Source organism: Pleuronectes platessa, chromosome 18 (genome assembly GCF_947347685.1).
Source record: "Pleuronectes platessa chromosome 18, fPlePla1.1, whole genome shotgun sequence".
In the NCBI taxonomy this organism is placed as follows: Eukaryota; Metazoa; Chordata; class Actinopteri; order Pleuronectiformes; family Pleuronectidae; genus Pleuronectes; species Pleuronectes platessa.
This window is the reverse complement of record NC_070643.1, coordinates 7,417,172-7,438,489: the sequence shown is the minus strand read 5'-3', so window position 1 is coordinate 7,438,489 and position 21,318 is coordinate 7,417,172. Positions and strand designations below refer to the sequence as shown.

General features: G+C 43.2%; 2 protein-coding genes across 3 annotated transcripts; one reads left to right on the top strand and one right to left on the bottom strand.

Annotated features, from left to right (window-relative positions):
- Positions 1–1,290: 1,290 nt before the first annotated feature.
- On the bottom strand, positions 1,291–9,580 carry srd5a1 (steroid-5-alpha-reductase, alpha polypeptide 1 (3-oxo-5 alpha-steroid delta 4-dehydrogenase alpha 1)). 2 transcript variants are annotated; one of them, XM_053447034.1, is made up of 6 exons: positions 8,936–9,580; positions 8,082–8,248; positions 5,845–5,946; positions 4,203–4,353; positions 4,006–4,103; positions 1,291–3,330 (listed from the first exon to the last, which is right to left on the bottom strand). In XM_053447034.1, the coding sequence occupies exons 1-5, from the start codon at positions 9,244–9,246 to the stop codon at positions 4,037–4,039; spliced, it is 798 nt and encodes a 265-aa protein (XP_053303009.1). In that variant the 5' UTR covers positions 9,247–9,580; the 3' UTR covers positions 1,291–3,330; positions 4,006–4,036. The 2 variants fall into 2 exon arrangements, with proteins under 2 accessions (XP_053303009.1, XP_053303010.1); XM_053447035.1 differs by having other exon boundaries at positions 1,291–2,797.
- A 420-nt stretch (positions 9,581–10,000) lies between these two features.
- On the top strand, positions 10,001–19,957 carry nsun2 (NOP2/Sun RNA methyltransferase 2). The gene is made up of 19 exons (XM_053447033.1): positions 10,001–10,234; positions 10,810–10,967; positions 11,144–11,248; positions 11,336–11,441; positions 11,524–11,595; positions 11,717–11,801; positions 12,671–12,863; positions 13,309–13,383; positions 13,547–13,677; positions 14,286–14,359; positions 14,501–14,631; positions 15,671–15,767; positions 15,948–16,132; positions 16,766–16,858; positions 17,461–17,596; positions 18,050–18,130; positions 18,565–18,703; positions 19,099–19,138; positions 19,242–19,957. The coding sequence occupies exons 1-19, from the start codon at positions 10,166–10,168 to the stop codon at positions 19,561–19,563; spliced, it is 2,292 nt and encodes a 763-aa protein (XP_053303008.1). The 5' UTR covers positions 10,001–10,165; the 3' UTR covers positions 19,564–19,957.
- Positions 19,958–21,318: the final 1,361 nt, after the last annotated feature.

Sequence of the window (21,318 nt, the reverse complement as noted above, 5' to 3'; positions counted from 1 at the left end):
GACATGCTGCTCCCATTAACACCAGAGAATGGTCCCTGCTGCATAACACACCGAGTCTTTTGTAGAATCATCAATGGAATGCCGCCTTCTTCTGGATTTTACTACAGATGTACGCTGCGGCATCCAAATGCACTTTTTTCAGGGGGCAGCACACAGCAGGTGGTGTAGATCATTCCAGCCTCTGTATGACGCCCATCCCCTGTAACAGCAACCCCCACCCCAGCCCCCATTAAACTCCATGACAGAGCGGACAGCACAGGCAGGCTGGATGAGGCATAACCAGCACCTTCCTTGATGCGTATGAAAGCGAGAGAGAGAGAGGAAGAGAGAGTGAGTGAGGGAGGCTCTTGCATGCCAGCCTCCTACCCTTGCTGCTCACGTGCAGCATGTGACAGAGTCGAGGAAAACCCCCCCAGAGCAAACTGCATGCCGGCTATGTGTCAGCTAGGATATGTAGCACCGTGCATGACACACTGAGGCAAAGGCACAGCTGCTCACCCCCACTGTACGCCCATAGAGATCCACAGCTCTGCCTTTCCATCTCCATCTTACACTGAATCAAACCACGGGTGTTTGAGTGACACGCGAGATGGAATTAGATATTCCTCTCACCTCTCATGTCACAGTCTCAGCTCAAGCCAAAAGCACACACTGACTTTGTGTCAGCGCATGTATGTGTGTCTGTGTGCGTGTGATTTCAAGGCTGGTTTGTGTCATTGTCAGCTTTTATGGGATTACCACATTGGTGATGACTGGACCATGGCTGACGAATGCCTAACACAAACACGCACGCGCGCGCACACACGCGGATACAATGGACTTGAGAAGTCAACATCATGCCCACAGGCATAACAGTAAGAGGATATCATATTAAAGAAGCTTGCCGTTGTCTGAGGCTGTATGTGGCTTGAATGGTAATGAGATCGCAGAATTTACTAGATATTGCACCCACATGAGTGGAAAAACTGTATTTACATGGTTATATCAACAGTTATTATATCAATTTCACATTTCTAAGCATGAATATATTCCTTGCAGTGTCGAAGCCTTACTGTGGGGTTATGTACAGTTAACTGAAGACACAGCCATAACCAAGGGAATAGCATTTGGCTGCAGAGCAGCGCCCCCTGCAGGCTCACAACTGCAGCGCTACCTGCCGGCCGCACCTACAGGCAGGAAGAGTCCTAAAGATACAGACATGCTAATGTTGGCCCTTTACAGGAGGGAAAAAACAGCACCACCTGCAAGTCATAAGTGTTTAAACTGTATTTATTTATTTTACAGAAGCTATTTGTGTTTGAGGATTTGCATTTATTGTAAACATACAAACATTTACAATTTAAATCAGATAAAACATGTATTAAATAACTTTCATGGTAGCTAGGACTGGAATTAAAGACTTCACCATGATAACCAACCCTGGTCTTGCAAAACCAAGGATTTTGTGTTCTGTAGCCACGAGCTAGAATTTATAAGGCAACTCAAGCAATCATGGAACATTAGGCATTAAAAACAAACAATAAACCTGCATCTGTGACACTTTTCATCTGAGGGTGTCAAATGTGTTAAAGTTGAAAAAGATATGCCTATAGGAGGCGATACTGCAGACTAACCCTGTTCCTTTCTTTCCTACAGTACATATACCACAGGCGGACATGTGTATATTGACTATTACAGAACAGCCCCCCCAGCCCCCCTTGTGGAGTATCTGCTTCCTGCATTACTAAACATGCAAATAAAGAGTCGTGAGTCATTACATGGAGTCACTTTGCATATAAAAAGGAAATCTGTCGCGGTCTGCCTAACAAGGCATTAAAGTCATATGGTAGCCTCAGTAAACACTGTATATAGTGAGTTAATTACAGGAAGCGTGGATACAGAAAATACACACAGGAAATGGCCTGGAAGAGCGAGAAAGAGAAAACAAGAGAGAGGATCTTGCACATGAAGGATGTCACTCCGCGTAGCCTTCAGCGACACACAGCCTCCGTTTCTCATCCAACTCAGACACAGCGGTCATTTCATTTATTGATGACACCATGTCTTAAAATGATGACCAACACTTATTTTCAATACATTTTTTTAAATTCCTTCCGATATGACCTTGGCCGTGACTGGTGTTGGAAATATCTTCTCCACTGGGAGAGAGAGGGCTGTTTAGTGATACGAATATGCAGCCGGTACTTTTTGAAAGAGGCAACAATGGAAAGCTTCCGCATTAACCACTCTATATACACACACATAGGCTGTGACAGATTTGACCAATGTAAAGTGAAAATCCCACTTTTTTTTTCAAACTTAACCTATTTTGAGAAACATTCGAGTAAGGTACATCATTTTATCAAATCCTACAGAACAAGACATGAATAAAAATAAAAGTGCTACTTCACAATGACTGAGATTATTTGGCTCATGATAAACAGGATTATGAAACAGCATTAGAGCATAAGAGATGTTATGATCTATATCAGTGGAGCACATTCTTATCTGTTCCCCCAGTCTCCATCTTTTCCAATCAGTCACAGACAACCAATGTAATTTATCCATGCAACGTTCTCCTGTTTTCAAATTCTCCCCAAGTTCTTTTCCCATTCATTCCATTGTCCACTCTTCTTTCTTTCTGAAAAGACAATCTCTTCTTCTCATTTCAGGCATGGGTGAGTTATTGAGGGCAGTGCTTGAGCTGTTTGATTTCCTTGCAGCCCAGTAGATGGGGACAGGTTGGTCTTGTCCTTTTGCTCCTGAGTGGCTTCTCGATCTGGAGTTTCAGACGATGCGGTGAAGAGGAAAAGTCTCTCTGGACGAGGTGGGAGAACACGTCCGAGTTAACTCAAGGTCCTGTTTGTATCTATTTAATGTAAACGGATGTGAAGAAGATAGCTCAGCAGCAGATGATTCTTGAGGATTAATGCAAACTTGAAATGCCTGCTTCGCATTTCCTAGTTTATGTTCCATCTGGGAGAATATGCAGATCAGCGGAGAAGTTTTAAAATTCTTTACTGCTGGTGCAGTGTGTTATAAATCCCCTGTATTGCTGTTGAGATACGCTCCAATCACCATCTTATATCCTCTGAAGGAGCGCTCTCCTGCAGGCACTACACTTCCAGGACATTCAGTTCACGGTTGCTGAAAGCTTCTTTTGCTTTACGGACATTATTGCCAAACTAATGGCAACAATAAAAATCATAATGAGATAATGGTCTTTAACTGTAACTTGCTTGAAGCTCAGATGAGATAATTTACAGGCATGCAACCTGTTTCAATATTTTCTCAATTAAAAAAAATAAAATAAAAAGGATCTTCAAGGTTTGTTCCGACATCAGAGCTTTCCTTAATCAGAAGAAATATAAGATAACATTAGACAAGCTTAATAAAATAAACACCGGTCTTTAGACAACCCACTTGCCTTCTGGCCTAATGACTATTCTGGGTAACGATTTAGGGGCAGGAAGCCTCATGGTTTCCGTTTCTAAATTTGACCAATCACGTTTGAGCAGGATTTGGCTGCCCGCAGGTAAGCACTCCATGTGGCTGGCAAAAGAGGTGGAACACATTTACTGAAATGCACCGGCTATCAGGTTTTCAATTGACCTGCATCCATATGCAGATCGCTGCCAAAACCTATAACAGGACCTAAATCACGGACAAAAAGTATAATCGTCTGTGTTTTGTGTGGAGAAACATTTTACTTGTATGATAAAAGAAAGACTGACTTTTAATGGTATACACAAAATAATTACTGAGTCTTGGCCGAGATATCTGGTGTCTACACAGAGAGGCCAATTCATCAACAGACGATAGCCAATGGGCTTCAAGACGGCAACATAACTTGACACGTAGGTGTAAATGGATATTGATATGTTGAATACAACTTGCTTGTATGTATATGCATGGTATACCAATAATTAATTGACCTGGTCTGTATAAACGGGTAATTTTTTCTTTTTAAAGCATGAACTAATAAAGAATTGTTTGCAAAAAATAAAATATATAAGACAGCAGTACCTCTTCCAGCTTCCAGTGCATAAAGTGCCTCTTAGAACAGGAATGGAATCAAAGCCTTCCTGCTTTTTGGGTAGTCCTCAAACTTAGCAAGGTACCATCTGCAGAGAGACACAGAAGGGGAAACATGTATTCTCCCATTAACACAAATGCTTGCTTCAGTCCATGCAAACCTGCTTACTGTGTGTTCTTGTTCTTACTTGTGGTGGGCCACAGCCCTGCTGGAGAGGACCACTGCGGTAAAGATGGCGAAGGCTGCACTTTGAACCGAGTGACCAGCCAGAGCAAAGCCTGCCCACTCCGTTATCTCTCCTAAGAAGTTGGCTCCTGATACATATTCAAACATCCCGCCTGTATGTAGAAGACACAGCATGAGGACAGAACCCTTTATATTTTAACTGAAGCAGCCAACATCATTCACTCTGGGAGAGAATTGAAATATGATGACTTTTCACCCACTGCAATTCAACACAGCATCTAGACTAAATGGAATGAGTCTAAATGCTGCCAAAAAAATCAAAAGGCCTCCACACAGTTCAATCCACATCGCCTGAGCATTAGCTATTGGACTTCAGGTCATGTGCACATTAGTGCTGCTACCCTCTATGTGAAAATGCCAGATTCTTGGGTGAGGGGATTCCGGGCGTGCCTGGAAGTTCATTTAGAACCACACAGCTCACAGCTTCCTCCCGCCTCGCCTTCTACTCTTTATTTTCCTTAAGGGTCCAAGGTGGATTGTTTCAACAGGTTCACCGCGAGCTCAAGCTGAAGGTGCTATTGTTATGACTATGTTCTTACTTAGAGGGACCACTCTCTTTGTGAGCCTATTATGATGACTGATTCACTCAGCAAAAAGTCCAAATTGTGGTTGGAAAGTACCAATATTTGATCTAAAAAAACAGCTACTTTTTCATCCCACCCACCAGGCTATTTGTCTAAGGGAATTTGGAGTTGGGCCATAATCGTGTTTACCCAACCCCCTCCTTAAGTGTCACATCTCACTGAATGTGCATCCATTTTCACACAGTAAAAGGTCACAAGCTGTAAAAAAATAAATTAAAAAAAAGTATCCATTCTTTCATCTGTTTAGTCTTAGTGTCATAAGTAGTAGTATGAGAAACCCCAACCAGTGCTGACGAGATATAAGAAAATCCAATGGGCCCAGTGCAGTGAACAGTTTGAAGTATAAATAATTTCATAAAAAATATCATTTGGCAAATGAAAAAAGGAACAATTTGACCTCATGCTTGTTCATATCACAATCTGCCTTTTCAATATGAAACTCGATTCAGACTGGACTAGAAATATGGACGGAAGGGGCCAATCTGGCTTGAAAGCAACAAAAAAAAATCTCATTCTACCAGCAGCAAACCTTCAGCAATAGAGAGAATGCATGTATATACAAACATGTTAGACTATTGCTTTATAAGTAAAGCAGAAAAATAAGCATTTACTACTAAATATTAGTGTAATAACACTTCTTACAGGACTGAATGCAAAACTTTGCATGAATCTTGTACAGACATAATATTCATGTTCTAGAGTAGGCCTGACTCCCTGTCTAACATGATTACTATCAACACTGTGCAGTTTTGACATTTTCTATGTCCGTGTCAACTACAGCAAAACTACACCCATCAACCCAAGTAATAGCAGACATTACATGTTTTTTTGTTTTTTTAAAGTAGGAGATTAAATCATTCAAACTAATTATAAAAAAGGTGCAATCAGGTCCAATATAAAGTTTTTGAGAGTTAGATGTCAGGTAATATAGGGATATTAAGGCTCTGCTGTGGTGAGAGAAACCATTTGTTCCCGTGTTTTGATGACTAAAGACCTTACCTGTGGGAATCTTGTAACCAGTCTCTCCGGGCTTTCTCAGGTTCCTCAGGATGTGGTCAGAGTGCACGTTCACAAGATAGCCGACCAACCACAGCACAGCCCCTGGGGATAGACCAACCACAAGCGGCTCTAGCACAAATTTTCAGCAACAGCAGCCAGATGGCCGAGCTATAATCTAAACAGTTACAGCATCTATTCACAATTATCAGTGAGTATTCATCAGATGTTTTGCTGAGGTGACCTGCAGTACTTAAAACATATGTTGCCAACCATATTCTCCCAAATTTAAATCAAATCCAATGACAGCTGTAATGTTGGCTGCTTATGTTGCCAGGCCTTTGTCAATCACATCTGGTGAAAACACGCCCACACAGCCCTCATGAAGGAGACTGAGAAGTTTAGTTTATAAGCTTAGTAAATAACGCAAAAATAATGTACTTTTCAAAACTGCAACTTCTCGCACAATTAGTCATAAATATGTAGTACAGAGATAAACTTTGAAGAAACAGTGTTTCAGGGGCTTGAAATACACATGAAGTATTGGGTTCCATACCATATGTGTTTTTTCAGTTGTTTTATTACGTCTGAAGTCTCGGTCCGTTGCAAAGTTTACTTCTGAGACTCCGGAAGTGTTTTGTGGACTCAAACACTTCACCCACCCCTCTATCAGCATAGTGGTGAGTAGATGAGGGAATTTTCCTTTTTGGGCGAACTATCCCTTTAAAGTTTTTAAAACATCTAATAACTAATTAAAACCAAACAGAAACATGAAACGCATGAATCGGATAATTCATTTTTAAAGTGTAGTTTGACTTTTGAAGTTTGGTACATGTCTCAACCAACATCAACATGGAAGAGTGAGGATTTATTTTTTATTTTGCTGCGCTACAAATTTACAGGGACTTTAAGAAAAAATATTTTAAATTGACAGTTTCCTGTGTTAGCCTGAGCAGCAGGGTGAGCCAAAAACAACAGCTGAGCACTTTCAGGTTTGAAAAGTGTGAGAGGCACCTGCTGTGGAGCAAAAGCCAAGAGAGGGAAACGACAAGGCAGCCAAATTCCTTTGAATGAGCACTATGTTTTTTTCCCACAGTTAAACATGAATGAATGTTTTAATGAGAAGGAGAAGTGTAGGGATAGATAGGAGAGGGTGAATGGATGAACTAGTGAGAGGTAGGGATCCTTCACACTGTTAACTTGCAGTTTAACACACCGTCCAAAAATATTTTATTCAGTGATGTTTTTTATACGTTATTGCTTATTTTTAAGTTACTTGTGCATTCAGTAATTGTGTGTCTATTTTGATTTTACTTACACATTCTTGTTGCACTTTCACATTTTCACACACCAATCCAGTTTATTTTTCCTTGTAAAATCTGTCTACTTAGAATCAGAATTATTTTAGTTGCCAAGTATATTTACACATACAGGAAATTGCCTTGGTGTGGTTGTTGCATTGGACATAAAACAACAATCGGACATAAAACAACAATATATACATAAGAAATCTAAGATATGGGCACGTGCAGTGCTAAGATGCAGTGATTGGTTTCGGGATAGTGCCAATAATATGTAAATTATGTGCGAGGGGGGGAGGCAGAGTCAGTGTGATGCAGGGGGCTTGTTTGTGAGTTATCGTGCTAGTATTTTCTTAACAGTTAAAATAACAAATTAGTTTTTGGATTTCTCCTTTGCTAATGTAAACAAATCCGTTTTGATACTTAAAATCTATGTTTTTTTGCAATGATGCTGGAACTAGAGATCCTGAGGGGGTTGTAGAACCCTCTACTTGTGAGGGGCTGTAACTGCAAAGCAGAAAATATGTTCACGAAACAAACCCATTATTATTACTTTTAGAATATCCGAGATTGTTTCAGCTGGTATTTAAGTTTGTGTTCGGGTATAACATAAAACTTTCTAACACTGATCACAAGATAAAAATGTTCATATCAGTCATATATTGCGATAATTATTGATATTGCTTTTTACATTTAATATGATGTCATTACACAGACTTTTGTCTCAGCACCCTCATCTCTGACTGACTTCCAGCATCCCTCATGTTGAGTGTGAGTGTTTATTCCAAACCCAATATATTAACTAACCCACTGACAAAGATGGCCAGCTCAATTTGGATAACCCTCATCTTTATCCCTCATCATCTTCCTTTCACAGAGACGCTCTAGTGCAAATAAATCAATTTGTATAAAGTGTAGCAGCAGCCACAGAGCACCTACCAGTGATGAAGCATGGATGTGTCACCCAGTGTGCAGGGTACTCAGCGTAATGGCTCAGGTACCTGATCTGCATGTAGCCATTAAAGACGCAAAAAACAAAAGCCAGGGCAAATGAGATGACTGGTGTCGCTTTACCTCCTCGGATTAAAAATGGATAAATGAGGGACCTGCAGCAGAATAAAAACAAGTTATCATCGCACAACCTGTTATTTCAAATACATGCTTTGATGTGGATTAGTTAGCTGGTACAAACGGTACACTTAAAAATGCAATGCACACTTTGATATTCTTCTCTCCTAATCAGTCCTTAATTAATAGATAGATAAATAAATATAAAAGCAGAGAGGCACAGGGTGACTGCACGAGAATGTAAACTGTATTTGGGCATAAGTAGAGGGGGATATTAATAGACTTATACATATATACAGATATAGACTGTTACAAGTTTAAAGTCTGGTATGGTATACACACTTAATGAGCATTAAACGCTAGGGGCTATATATGTATAATCTAAATTGGTATAAAATCACATTATATAGCAGCAAACTTTAGATAATGAAACTATATAAACATGTATATATTAGTATAAATAGTATACAATATGATATGAATATAGAATGGGACGTATAGTATAGTAAGTATATAAATATATACCTAGGCGAATTTCAAAATAAGAGTCATCCATGTGAAATCATATAATTAGTGCAGATAATGTGCAAGAGGACACTTATGTGCAAAACGGTTCTCAATAACAATTGTGCAACCTGCAGAAGACAATGCTCTCCCACTGCACTGTGCATGCTGCTAACTGCAGGGGAACCTTTTCTAAAAGTGCTAAGTTTCATCGCACCCACCTCTGGACATAGTGGCAGAAATACATTGCGATGAGCAGCTGGTTGGGCAGCAGGGACGTTTTGGCCGAGGATGTCCACAGCACCAGACACAGAGGCACGAGGAACGCAGGCAGCTCCTGCACGAACCAGGCGAACCTGGCGTCCACTGGGAACCCGTACCGGCTGCTGGCGTAGCGACCGTAGGGCACGTTCTCGAAGAGCAGCGTGAGGAAAGTGCACGCGGCCATGAAAAACAGGATGTGCGCCATCCGGTCCAGGGTGAGCAGCTCCTGCTCCTCCGAGGAGAAGAGTCTGGAGAGGAGAGCGTCCATGACAGCAGGAGGTGGGATTCAAGGAGAAGACACAAACAACAGAGGAAGGGATCTAGTCACTGACACGTGCTACGATCGACTGCTTATCCTCTTCTTGTCTTTTAAAGGGGGTTGGGATTCCCAGCGTCATAGATGCATTACCGCCCCCTCTCCTTCGGAGTGTGGAGCAGACATTCATCTCCACCCTGCTCGCTCTGTCTAACAAAGTGAAAACAGATTCTCCTAATCAGGCAGATTCATTCGTGACTTTCTGCTGAGCTCCTGTCTTTCTCACATCTTCCTCCATCTATCATCTTTCTCTCACATTTGCTGCACAGTTGGTTCATACACGACGCTGAGGATATGATTCCACACATGAGCACTCGACCAATCGCAACCGCTGAACTGACGTGGGATGGAATCTTAACAGCCAATCAGAAAGCGCGGTCCGGTGTCACGATCAAACAATTTGCATAATTGAATAATATATATAAATGATTAACTTGATGGCTCTAGATCTTGATCTTTGAATTTACGCAAAGAGTCCACCTATGATGGAATGCTAACGGGAATTCTGACGATATTGTAAAAACCAATAATGTAAACGTGTGTTTCGTTGAGAAGGCAATGATTGTATATCACGCATAAGAAATTAATATATAAATATTTTTTTTTTCTCATGTGGTAAGATTTCTGAAATCGCCCTGAACTTCGCGCAGATATATATTTCATTTTCTTTTCAGGCACAGTCCGCGGCCACCTCTACGGGGGTCCTGATTCACGTGCGTCACAGGCAACACGTTTTGACGATAACACAGTAGCTCGGCGGCTCTTCCTCCCTGTAGCTCCGCTGTTTACCCGAGTCGTTGCGCACATCTCCCCCCGTCCAGCCACCACGTTGCTCCGCAGACTTTTCTCCAGGGTCGTCTGTTGTTCCAAAATGGGGAAGAGAAGCAGACAGAGGCAGAAGAACCAGGTCGCCGGCGGCCGGGACAACAGGGACAACGCTGTAAGAGTCACTCTTCCCCCTGCTGCTGCACCTAACATGCTACTGTTGTGTTGCTCTGTCAGGGCCACATGTTATTTAGCTTTGAATATCCTGCAAATGAATGGAAACGAGGTGAAAACGTAACTTTGTTCTTGTGCTGCCATGACGCTGTGAGCCAGGTTGACCGCTAAGGGAAGAACCAAGAAGGGTTGGAAATAAACTACAAAATGTAATTGAGTAGAGTAGTGTTTCGTTAATTACCTCGGGCCGAATTGATGATCAGACTAGAATATAATGTACCAGCCACTATGAGCTGCCCCATTACCTCTGAAACTGAGACCATAAGCAAGAAAACCTTTAATTGACAGATTTTTGATTGACATTTAATGAACGTTTGCATGGTTTAAACCAGAATCACCTAGTAATCTGACAATTTATGGCATATACTGGATTCCAGGGGGCCCCAGGCAAAACGGACCTACCTTTAACCACATGATACCAAATCACAATATTCTCTCTCAGTTGGGGGCACAGGTTTTGCTTGCCCTGTTGCTATGCCCCTATCCACACTAATGGCTGTTCGTTCATGTTCTCAGGGCTGGGGAGCTGGCTACGCCGACATCGTCAAGGAGAACAAGCTGTTCGAGCACTACTACCAGGAGCTAGGCCTGGTGCCAGAGGGGGAGTTCGAACAGTTCATGGAGGCAATGAGGGAACCGCTGCCCGCCACCATCCGCATCACCGGGTACAAGAGGTCAGCTGGAAATCTTCATACTCTTTTCCTAGTCGTGCTTAACATCACGCACAAGAGTTGTCGTATTAATGTGTCTCTGCCGCTCACTTGTAAGTTGTCTGAATCACACAGACGATCCGAAAAGCCTCGTATGAAAGAGTAAGGCCCTATTTCTTTCTCTGTCTGTATTGTTCCAGCCATGCCAAGGAGATCCTCCACTGCCTGAAGGAAAAATACTTCAAGGATATTCAGGAGCTGGAGATTGATGGCCAGATGATTGAGGCTCCACAATCTCTTATCTGGTAAGATCTTGCATTGTTTACTCAAAGCTAAAAGGTAACACAGGCTCATAATGGAATCCCAGTACCCACAGTGCCTGTCGTCTCCAGGTATCCTGATGAGCAGGCCTGGCAAACTAACATGAGCCGGAAGATCATTAGGAAGTCGCCCCTGCTGGAGAAGTTCCACCAATTTCTAGTCAGCGAGACAGAGTCGGTGAGTGTAACACAAACCTAACACTTAATACCAGTTCTGAATGTGGTCAGAGAAGTTGAGAATTTGGTTTTTGTCCTTGCAGGGTAACATCAGTCGACAGGAGGCTGTCAGTATGATCCCTCCTCTGCTTATGAAGATTGAGCCTCACCACAAGGTAAAAGCAGAGCCGTGTTTGAAGGTTAAATCTGTCATGATGTGTTTTCTGTTTTTGTTTTCTTCCTTTGTGCCCTGATAAACAGCTGTGCTCGTGTTGATGTGCATGTGTTTGCGTGCAGATCTTGGACATGTGTGCAGCTCCGGGGTCAAAAACAGCCCAGCTGATTGAAATGCTCCACGCTGACATGGATGTGCCATTTCCAGGTAAGAAGCATGCGTTTGATCAGGACAAATGTATAATCCCTGTCTCACAGATAATGTTATCACTGACAAACAATTGCACTCAAACTCACTCAGTCTTAGTCTTGTCGAATATGACCTGGCAGCAGTAAACGATGCATGGATGCCCACCGGTGTGGTTAAGGGACGTGCTCTATGTGCACTGGTTGTGTGCATGCTGGTTTGGCCGAGGTGCAGGTTTCCTCCTCATTCTCAAGAGTGCTGTCATATTGGCTTGGTTATCTACTTGATTTTTTTTCTACACTTCACGTGTCTGTTATAGTGAAAGCAAGCATAACCACGTGTCGGGCTCAGAGTAATATTAACTGCATCCGGTTTAAGTCAGGCTCAGAAAAACACCCTGAAAAGCATATACCGTTCAGGATGGGATCGGTTAGCCTTCTCGTGGGCTTGAAAAAGGTCAGACAGAAAAATGTGGCCGAGCCGCTCTATATTGCATAATACCATTTGCTCAATGTGGGATTATAAATACGAGTCAATAGAGTTTCCTCTCCTGTGACCGCCTTGGTGTCCCCGTCTGGTTCTGTCATTCCACTCATCTCTTTAAACATAGGTTTTTGATGCTGTAATCGCTCAGTTGAGCTGCTCCCTTTTTAACACGCACCTATTTTGTTTTACTTTTTAAAATAGTTCGGCTGTTGATTTTTCACAGTGATGAGAGTTTTACACAATCACTGTCACAGCAGTGATGACATCTAAATATCAATATCTTTCCATTTACAATCCTGTTTACATTGTATATACTACTGTTATTGTTGATGCTGTAACACGGCACATTTAGTTGTGCCCCTGCATAATCTGTATGAAATTCTCCCCTACCTTCTGTCTTTCAGAGGGCTTTGTTATTGCCAATGACGTGGACAACAAGCGCTGCTACCTGCTGGTGCACCAGGCCAAGCGTCTCAACAGCCCCTGCATCATGGTGGTCAACCACGACGCCTCCTGCATCCCCACGCTGCAGATCCTCTCCGACGGCAAGAAGGAGGCCCTCTTCTACGACCGCATTCTGTGTGACGTGCCCTGTAGGTCAGTAGCTGGTCGCAGGACGTGTCTGCACTGTTGGCTAAACTGTGCCTGATGCGTGTGAATGTGAGACAGATGGTATGGGATTGGGTGTCATGCATGCAGCCACATCATGAATGGAAGTTCTCTAGCGTATGCGCCTTCTTCACTAGAATGGTCATTTTGTAGTGGAAACGGAACTGCATTAGTTTGTAAATGCTGCCGGACTGGGCCAGCTGCAGCGCTGAAGCCAGGAGTCATTGCCAAACACAACGGAGGGAGAGGGGGAAAGCGGTAATGAAGACAGGCAGGCAGCAGGGATGTGGCCGTCAGCTAAAGCCCAGCATTTAGCCAGTTTGTGCTTTGTAGACATTTTCCCCCTGTGAGAAGTGTTGGGGATCTCCGGTGGTTCCAGCCCCTGGTCAAAGTGAGGCATGACTGAGTGGTGCTGTCTGCTCTGTGTCTACAGCGGGGATGGCACCCTGAGAAAGAACATAGACGTTTGGAAGAAATGGACGACCAGCAACAGCCTGCACCTCCACGGGTGAGTGGGAACAGAGAGTGCTCACATTTGAGACCACATAAGAATTTGTGCACTTGTGTAGTCGACAAAATTGACTCGCCAACAAGGGAATGGAGTGTGTCCTTTGGTCCTAATTAGAAAAGTTGGATACATTAGTGTGTGTGTGTGCGTGTTGGTTCACCAGGCTCCAGCTGCGGATTGCAGTGCGTGGGGTTGAACAGCTGGCTGTGGGAGGGAGGATGGTCTACTCCACCTGTTCACTCAACCCTATCGAGGACGAAGCCATCATTGCAGCACTGCTGGAAAAGAGCGAGGGTAACAAATGCCCGCAGAGTTTAGAACCTAGGCAATACTTGATTCACTCTTTGTTTCATCCAGTTTGTTTTTCTCTTCTCCTTGTTACTAAAATGCCCCTTCACGGACACGATGTTGATCTTACAAGAAGTGCACATTTCCTTCATTTCGTCCTTTTCTAAACTTGTCTCTGATCTGCGTCTCAGTCATATAACCTCAAAATGCCACATCCACTGCACTTAGTACGTCTTTCTATAGCCATTTTCAGACAAATCAGGTTAATTTCATTGAAAAGGTTCAGTTGGACAATGGAAATCCTGGATAGAATAGTAGTGCAGCTGAAAACGGATGAGTGCCCACTGTATACTGATATTGTATTCGTTCACATTTTGAACGGCCACATTCATATAATCTCTCCTGATATAATTTTGTTATTTTTGAATGTTCCCATTACAAAACACAAAGACCAACCCTGGACCTTGTATATGTGTATTTCGCCTTCACAAACATTTCTTTCAGTTGTAAAAGGCTAACTATACCACAACATGCGTTCTATGAGAGTTTATTTGAGATAGAAGCTCTGTCTTGTGCCGCCAAGTTGTAACGTGTCCTCTCTTCTACATTACCAGGAACGTTGGAGCTCGCTGACAGCTCTGCCGACCTGCCGGGGCTGAAGTGGATGCCTGGTGTCTCTTCCTGGAAGGTACTGAAATATTTTGGTCTTTGGAGTTCATTAAAACAGACCACAAAGGAAGATGACGTTTAGGTCATTGAAGCGCTTCAGCTTCAAAGTCGTAATTCATTTTCCAAGTCTTGATTATGAATCATGCTCTTTGCTCCATAGCTGATGACCAAAGAGGGTCAGTGGTTCTCGGACTGGTCCGAGGTTCCAAACAATCGGCGAACGCAGATCCGTCCCACCATGTTCCCACCCACTGACCCAGAGAAACTGGCTAGCATGCATCTGGAGAGATGGTATGTACTCACAGACACTGCACACTAGAAGTTTGCACTTTTACAATAAGTGTGGAGGATTAATTTATGATTTCCCATTTCCTGATAGGGCAGTCACTTGTCACCCGCACGATTTCTAAATATACTGTGTAGAAGTGCATCAAAGTGTTTACCATCATCTTGACCTATTGTTTACCCTCTTTACCAGTGTACCAACCCTTTTATCAGTAAAGTTAGTCAGTAATATTAGGTTGTTTTACTATTTAATGGAGGATTCTAGCAAGTAAGCCGTTTTGAATGGACAGTCATCATACCAGAGCATCTGAGAATCAGCATGGGAAGAATTCTGGGATTTGATCATATGAATATAATCAAACAAATTGTGTGTCATGTTAAATTCATATAAACTTGATTTTCGGAAAAACTGACAGCCGACTAGACTTTGAAAATATGCAGCTGATATATGCGGCCGCCTCCAATTGGCCCTCTCTTCAAACTTACAAAGCCAGCCAATCATTTGATTTGGTCCAAATGAAATGATTGGTTGTGTTTATTAAAGTATCAGATGACTACCTTGATGCTATAGGGAGGTTAAGAGGACTTCGTCAAATAAGAATAAAATCAAATAAGTCTGTCCAAATAAATTACCAACCCGACCTTTTAATCAAGCAGTTTTTTTTTAATCAATGAGTGTATTTTCTTCTCAGAAGCGCAAAAAAACTCCAAACACACTCTTGGAACCTTCTCTCTTTTCACTGATGCCAACTTCATTAGCTGAGTAATGAGTCTGATTAATAATTTTTTTCTTGGCACAGCGTTTCACAAACATACACAGCCCCACCATCTGCATCTGTACGCTCACATAATGGGAGATGATGTCATATTCAAAGCTCAGACCGACATGGGCCTGGCCAGTAGAGGGAGCTATTGTTATACGTTTTTACAGCACCTCTTCATTCAAGCTGGCAAAAACAAATCCTTGTTTAGCTTCACAGTATGTGACAGCACAAAACTAATAGGTGTGTGTTTGTGTGTGTCTGTGTGTGTGTGTTAATGTCAGTATGAGGATTCTGCCACATCACCAGAACACTGGAGGTTTCTTTGTGGCTGTGCTGGTGAAGAAAGCCCCGATGCCGTGGAACAAAAGATTTCCCAAGGTAACAAAAACACTCAATAGATGATTAAATTGTTGCTCTTTCAAGAAGAGGGGGGATGAAAGCAGAATTAAAATGCTTCATCACTCACCTGTCCAGTTTTCCTAACCAGAGCTTAGGACATCTTCTTTTTCTTGAATCTCTGTCTGCTCATCCCCAACTCCCCACCCCTGTCATCTCCAGCTGAGGAAGGAAGTGACATCCGGTGCGGCGGAACAGACTGGAGACTCCCTGGCGGCCTCGACCCCTGCAGAGGCTCCCTGCTTCCCCGAGAGAGTGGAGGTGGAGGGGGAAGGCCCAGAGAAGGAGGCATCCAAAAGAGCTTCCTCGGCCCAGGAGACAGCTGCTAAACCAAATTCAGTGTGTGGGTGAGTTAATAAACAAAGGAATAGCCTCTGACATAATATATTATTATTAATATTATACTGTGCAAATTTTAAACAGTTTCTTTTAGTGATTGTTGGGCACGTTCGCGATCATTTGGACATGAAATAAGGACAAATATACATTATTCAAAATGATTACGGGAACACTTTGATCACACATCAAATCCTGATGAACGAATTAATCAAGTTGAAAATCTTTACTGATGTACATTGTATAATTTGTTGAGAACAAAACGACGTAAAAACTGTCAATGGAAACCAAAAGCAACAACCTATTGACGGCTGGATTCAAAACCACACCCGAAAATCAAAGTGAAAAATGGAATCACTGGCTGATCTGTGGCCAGCACATGTAAAACTGTTTCCTTTTTGGGGGTTGTCTTGCTTTTTCTCTTCATTGCACCTGTTGTCCCTTTTAATTTGCACCAAAGCAGATGAAATGAATTCACAATCGCTTCCTAAATGGACAGATTGATAAACCTGAGGTTTAACAGACTTGGTGTACTGTGATGATGAAGTGCTCCCTTCATTTGTTGAGCAGTGTATTTGCTTCAGGTAATTATTTAAGGTAAATACACACTAGAGTGTTAACAGTCACCTTCCTCTGTTTTGCAGGCCTCCACCCATGAAGAGGATGAAGCTGTTCGGATATAAGGAAGACCCCTTTGTGTTCCTAACTGAAGACGACCCTGTCTTCACCACTATACAGTAAGCATGTCTGTGTGTGTTAAGCTGCTTCAGACATGCACTGAACTCTGCACATTTTCCAGAGAAGGTTCATTTGTGTAATGTCAGAGTGAGAGGCTCCGAGAAGACAGAGATGTCTCTGTCTTCTCAAGAAAATCACTGATTGCTGAAGCGGAATTAATTCCTCACATCCTGCCTCTGCCTGCTTCACCGCTCCACCTCTTATCTGAATAGTGCGGAGGATTTGTTGCTGTTGTGGACGCGTCTGTACGGAAAGACTCCCGCCATGTTGTGTGATAAGTAAATTGTGGGTCAAGCCCGGACCCAATTCTTATGACGTCGCCTGTAGGTCATGTCTGAAAACAACTGATGTGACAGCCTCCTGACATTCTCCCCAGTTTCCCCCTCAGAGTAAAATCCTGCCTCACCTGAACGTTCCATTGGTTTCTGTGTTGTGAAAGTGTCTGACCGCTGCATTCATTATGTGTGAAGGGCCAACTGGAGAAAGTCCAGACAGAATTGTGCGGACATTCTCCAGAGTTCATGTCTGAAAACGGCACGTGAATACGGACATGATCGTTTTCTGGATTTTAATGTTAATTATTTTTGTCCTTTTATTTTAGATCATTCTACAATCTTTCCCCCGACTTCCCCAAACTCAATGTTCTGACCAGGACCCATGAGGGCAAGAAGAGACACTTGTACATGGTTTCTAAAGAGCTGCGCAACGTACTGCTGAACAACAGCGAGCGCATGAAGGTGTGTGTGTGTTTTCATTTGAAATTCATGTTTGAAGATTATGATCATGCCTGAGCTCACTTCTCTTTTCTGTGTAAAATCTGCAAACGGACGCATATTTAGAGCATATATGTATTTCCCCCTGATTTCATATCGTCATTCAATTATTGCTGTTACATTTTTCTGCGTAACCATTTCACTGTTTACCCACACTTCTGTAGTAGACACCTCGAGTGAGAAAGTTTGCTAAACATCAGTGACTACGGACACATCTGTTAATACTACGACTTCACAAATGACCTAAATAGATCTTTCAACTTTGGATTTAGATTATTTATATGATCACCTTAGATTGTACATGTAAAAGAGCTATTGATAAGTGTAATTAAATGACAGAGGAGTTTTTGCCTTGCAACACAGCCATTTTTCAGCCTGTGGGTGTGTTAGCTTTTTTTTTCCTAAACCATTTCTCAGGTCATTAACACGGGGGTGAAGGTGTGGTGCCGCAACAGTGATGGAGAGGAGTTTGGCTGTGCTTTCAGACTGGCTCAGGAGGTAGAGCATACACACACACACACACACACACACAGATTAGTCTGCCGTTTTCAGCTAGTCTCAGTTCATCCTCGCACATTAAATCACTTTCACACCTCGTAATCCCCTCTTTGTATGCAGATTTACCTCCTAGAGCGAAGATGCATGGTAAAATATAAAGCGTACATTTCTAAGGCTTGAGCAACTTCTGCATTGTTAGATTTGTATCATAAAACCCAGCGTATGAGCAGCTTCTTCTCGGTGCTCAAACATGCCTTGGGTTCGTCTTGTATCCAAAATCAAAGCTGACAGCTGAATAACGAGGGAGCCAGATGGCAGAGTTCACACTCCAATCAACTGATAATTAATTATTTTTAAACGCACAGTGTAGCTGTAAAGAATGTGGACTCGTTTCATTGTTGCGCACATTGTGAAACACCTCTCCGTCACGACAGGGTATCTACACTCTTCAGCCGTATATCCGCTCCAGGATAATCGGCGTGAGCGTGGAGGACATCAAAGTGCTGCTCACCCAGGAGAACCCCTTCCTCAGCAAACTGGAGGACGATGCTCACGCTCAGGCCAAGAAACTGGGTACGTCCTGCACCATTTGTGTCAAGTGATAATTATTGCTACAGATTTCATTTGCAAACCCCCCCCCCCCCCCCCCCCCCAAAAAAAAAAATGGGATCTGATTAACGGCACCAGCAGCCCAGAGGTTAGAGTAGTGAATTAGTGACTTAAAGGTTCCTAGCAAAATATGAAAGAGCAAAGTGAATGAGTAATGCTCTGCCTTCCTCAACAACTGCTGCTGAGCTGCCCTTGAGCCAAACACTGACCCAAAAACCTCCAGAGAGGGAGCGAAGCACTTCCACCAAATGAAGAGTGTAGTTACAATTCTCAGATATTAACAGGAAGCATGGTGAACAGGTATCAATAAACCAGCTAAAATCACCTTTTAATGTGTTTATTTATTTTATTCTTCACAGTAATGGGCAGCATTGTGTTGAAGTATATTCCCAATCCAAGGTAAGTGGTTTTGTATTTGTTTATGTTTCTAGTCCATAATTTCATAAATGTCAATTAGAGCAGTGATCAGGTTTGACACCCACCGTTTCCTCCTGTTCATCAGTAAGCCAGAGGAGCCTCAGTGTCCCATCCAGCTGTGTGGCTGGAGGGGAAAGACGTCCATCCGTGCCTTCGTCCCGCGCAACGAGAGACTTCATTACCTCCGAATGTTGGGCGTGGAGGTCTTCAGAGACAAACAGGGCCAGGGGCACAAAGAGGGAGATGGAGAAAAGGGGGGAAAGGAAGAGGTGGAGGACGAGGTGGAGAAGGTCACAGAGGAGGAAATGGAGGCCGGAAATGAAGGAGACCTGGACTTGAAGAACGGCGAGGAAAACGGATCGTCAGAACCAAAGGCCGACAGCAGCAACCAGGGGGCGAGTGGCTGAACGTTTCCAGGCGACAGGAGAGAGACAGCGGGATTGACTGAGGACGTGTTAGAGCTCTATAAGCTGTTTAGCAGATCCAGGACCACATGATGTGGTAGAGGAGGGTTATACGCTTCTTCCCTGTTTATCACACTGAAGGATTCCCTCTCAGGGATGGACTCCCTTGAGTTATTTCATTTTCGGATCCCTCCAGGAGTCGGCTGTTAGTTAATGGCCTTTCTTATTTTATAAAGCTTGTTCGCGTTTTAACAAATTTATTCCACTGATCAGGTGTCATTAGTTTTTTTTCCCGCCACAGGATCCTGTTTGAGAGTTTTATATTAACGACCATCTCATTTTTTTACATCTGTAATTCAGCAGAACCACAGAGTTCATTAAAAGAGTGGAATGCTAACTGTGTCACAGGTCAAGTTATTTATAGCCTTGCTCATTCTGGGCCAGTTGAAGTGTAAAAGTTGAAGGAACCATATCATCACTGCAGTGTCGTTCACACAGTTGGGTCTGAAGTAAATGCTAAGGGTGCAGCAGGATTTATTTAATATATCAAATTTTCCAAAAAACTAAATACACAAAATATCCATCCAGTAATTTCTGCACAATCTTTGCTGCCAAACAAGCAAACAAACAAACAAACCAGCAAATGGACAGATATGTAAATCTAACCTCGGTGGAGGAATTCAAATCAAGCTTCTCGTGGTTGCTGCATCCGGTTGGTGGTTGCCACGGCGGCGTCACTCCACTGGATACACGCCCATCTCATCCTCTTGTTTATTACCCAGTCCAGCTGCTATGACAACAGCTGTCATGACAACCAGCCCCCTCACCTCTCTGGTGATGGGAGAGAACAGAGGGACCACAGAGAGCCTCCTGCGCTCCTCAGCTCTTCTCTCTTTTATTTCTCCCAATCAACCTCTTATTTTCTTTTCTTTATCCTTTTCTCTCTTCCTGTGTCGGCTCCGTTCGTCTAGAGCGCACAGCCGTGGCTATTAACATTCAAGAGGGAGGCTGTCGTGTCAATTCCCTCTGCTCTGGATACGCCAGTGATGGCGATGTTTGATGAGGCGGAGGGGGGACAAGTCTCAGACACCAGGAGTCATTGTTGGGGTTACTTCCAAGTGGAAGAGTAAACCCAGTTGTATCCTCACACACGGCTCTGCTCTCTTTCCCTGCACAGTCCAGACAGATGGGAAAGAAAGACTCGATGGCTTTTTACTTGACAACATGGCTGAGGGAGGGGGCGGAGAGGACGAGCAAGATCAGGAAGAGGGAGGTGGGGGGGGGGGATAAAGGAGACTTTTAGCCATTTGAAAAATGTGTTTACGGTATTTGAGAGTGAAGGGGAAGACGTAGCAGCGGGTGGGGGGGGCTTGTGGAGTCATTTGAGGATGGAGTAAAAATACCCCCACATGGAAATGGAAGGAGTTGAGAATGATAAAAGCCTCAGGCGGATGAAGAGAAGTGAGTGGATGGAGGGTTAGAGAGAGGATGGGGATGAATAAATTGAATTGGACAGATATGGGGAAAGGTTTGAAGATAAGGCAAAAGTTGTTACTGAGACGTGTGTGTGTGGACGGGGAAGTGAGCGCTCGACTTAAGTCAGTGCGTATATTTCAGCTTAGTTCTTTGTGTGTTTCGGTGTGTGCGCACTGGTTTGTCAGCGTGAGTGATGGGTTCTGCCTTTTCGCCTCCACGTTCAGTGCCACCCTGCTAATACTAGTAATGTCATCGAGTCTGCACAGTCTTCCTTCTCCCATA

Bases quoted from the DNA above. Each gene is read 5' to 3' on its own strand.
- srd5a1 (XM_053447034.1), bottom strand. From the start codon at position 9,246: ATGGACGCTCTCCTCTCCAGACTCTTCTCCTCGGAGGAGCAGGAGCTG. The intron at 8,249-8,935 runs GTGGGTGCGATG...ATTCTGCTGCAG, and splicing joins TTCTGCCACTATGTCCAGAG to GTCCCTCATTTATCCATTTT. The intron at 4,104-4,202 runs GTAAGAACAAGA...GTCTCTCTGCAG, and splicing joins AGGGCTGTGGCCCACCACAA to ATGGTACCTTGCTAAGTTTG.
- nsun2 (XM_053447033.1), top strand. From the start codon at position 10,166: ATGGGGAAGAGAAGCAGACAGAGGCAGAAGAACCAGGTCGCCGGCGGC. The intron at 18,131-18,564 runs GTAGAGCATACA...CCGTCACGACAG, and splicing joins CTTTCAGACTGGCTCAGGAG to GGTATCTACACTCTTCAGCC. The intron at 18,704-19,098 runs GTACGTCCTGCA...TATTCTTCACAG, and splicing joins CGCTCAGGCCAAGAAACTGG to TAATGGGCAGCATTGTGTTG.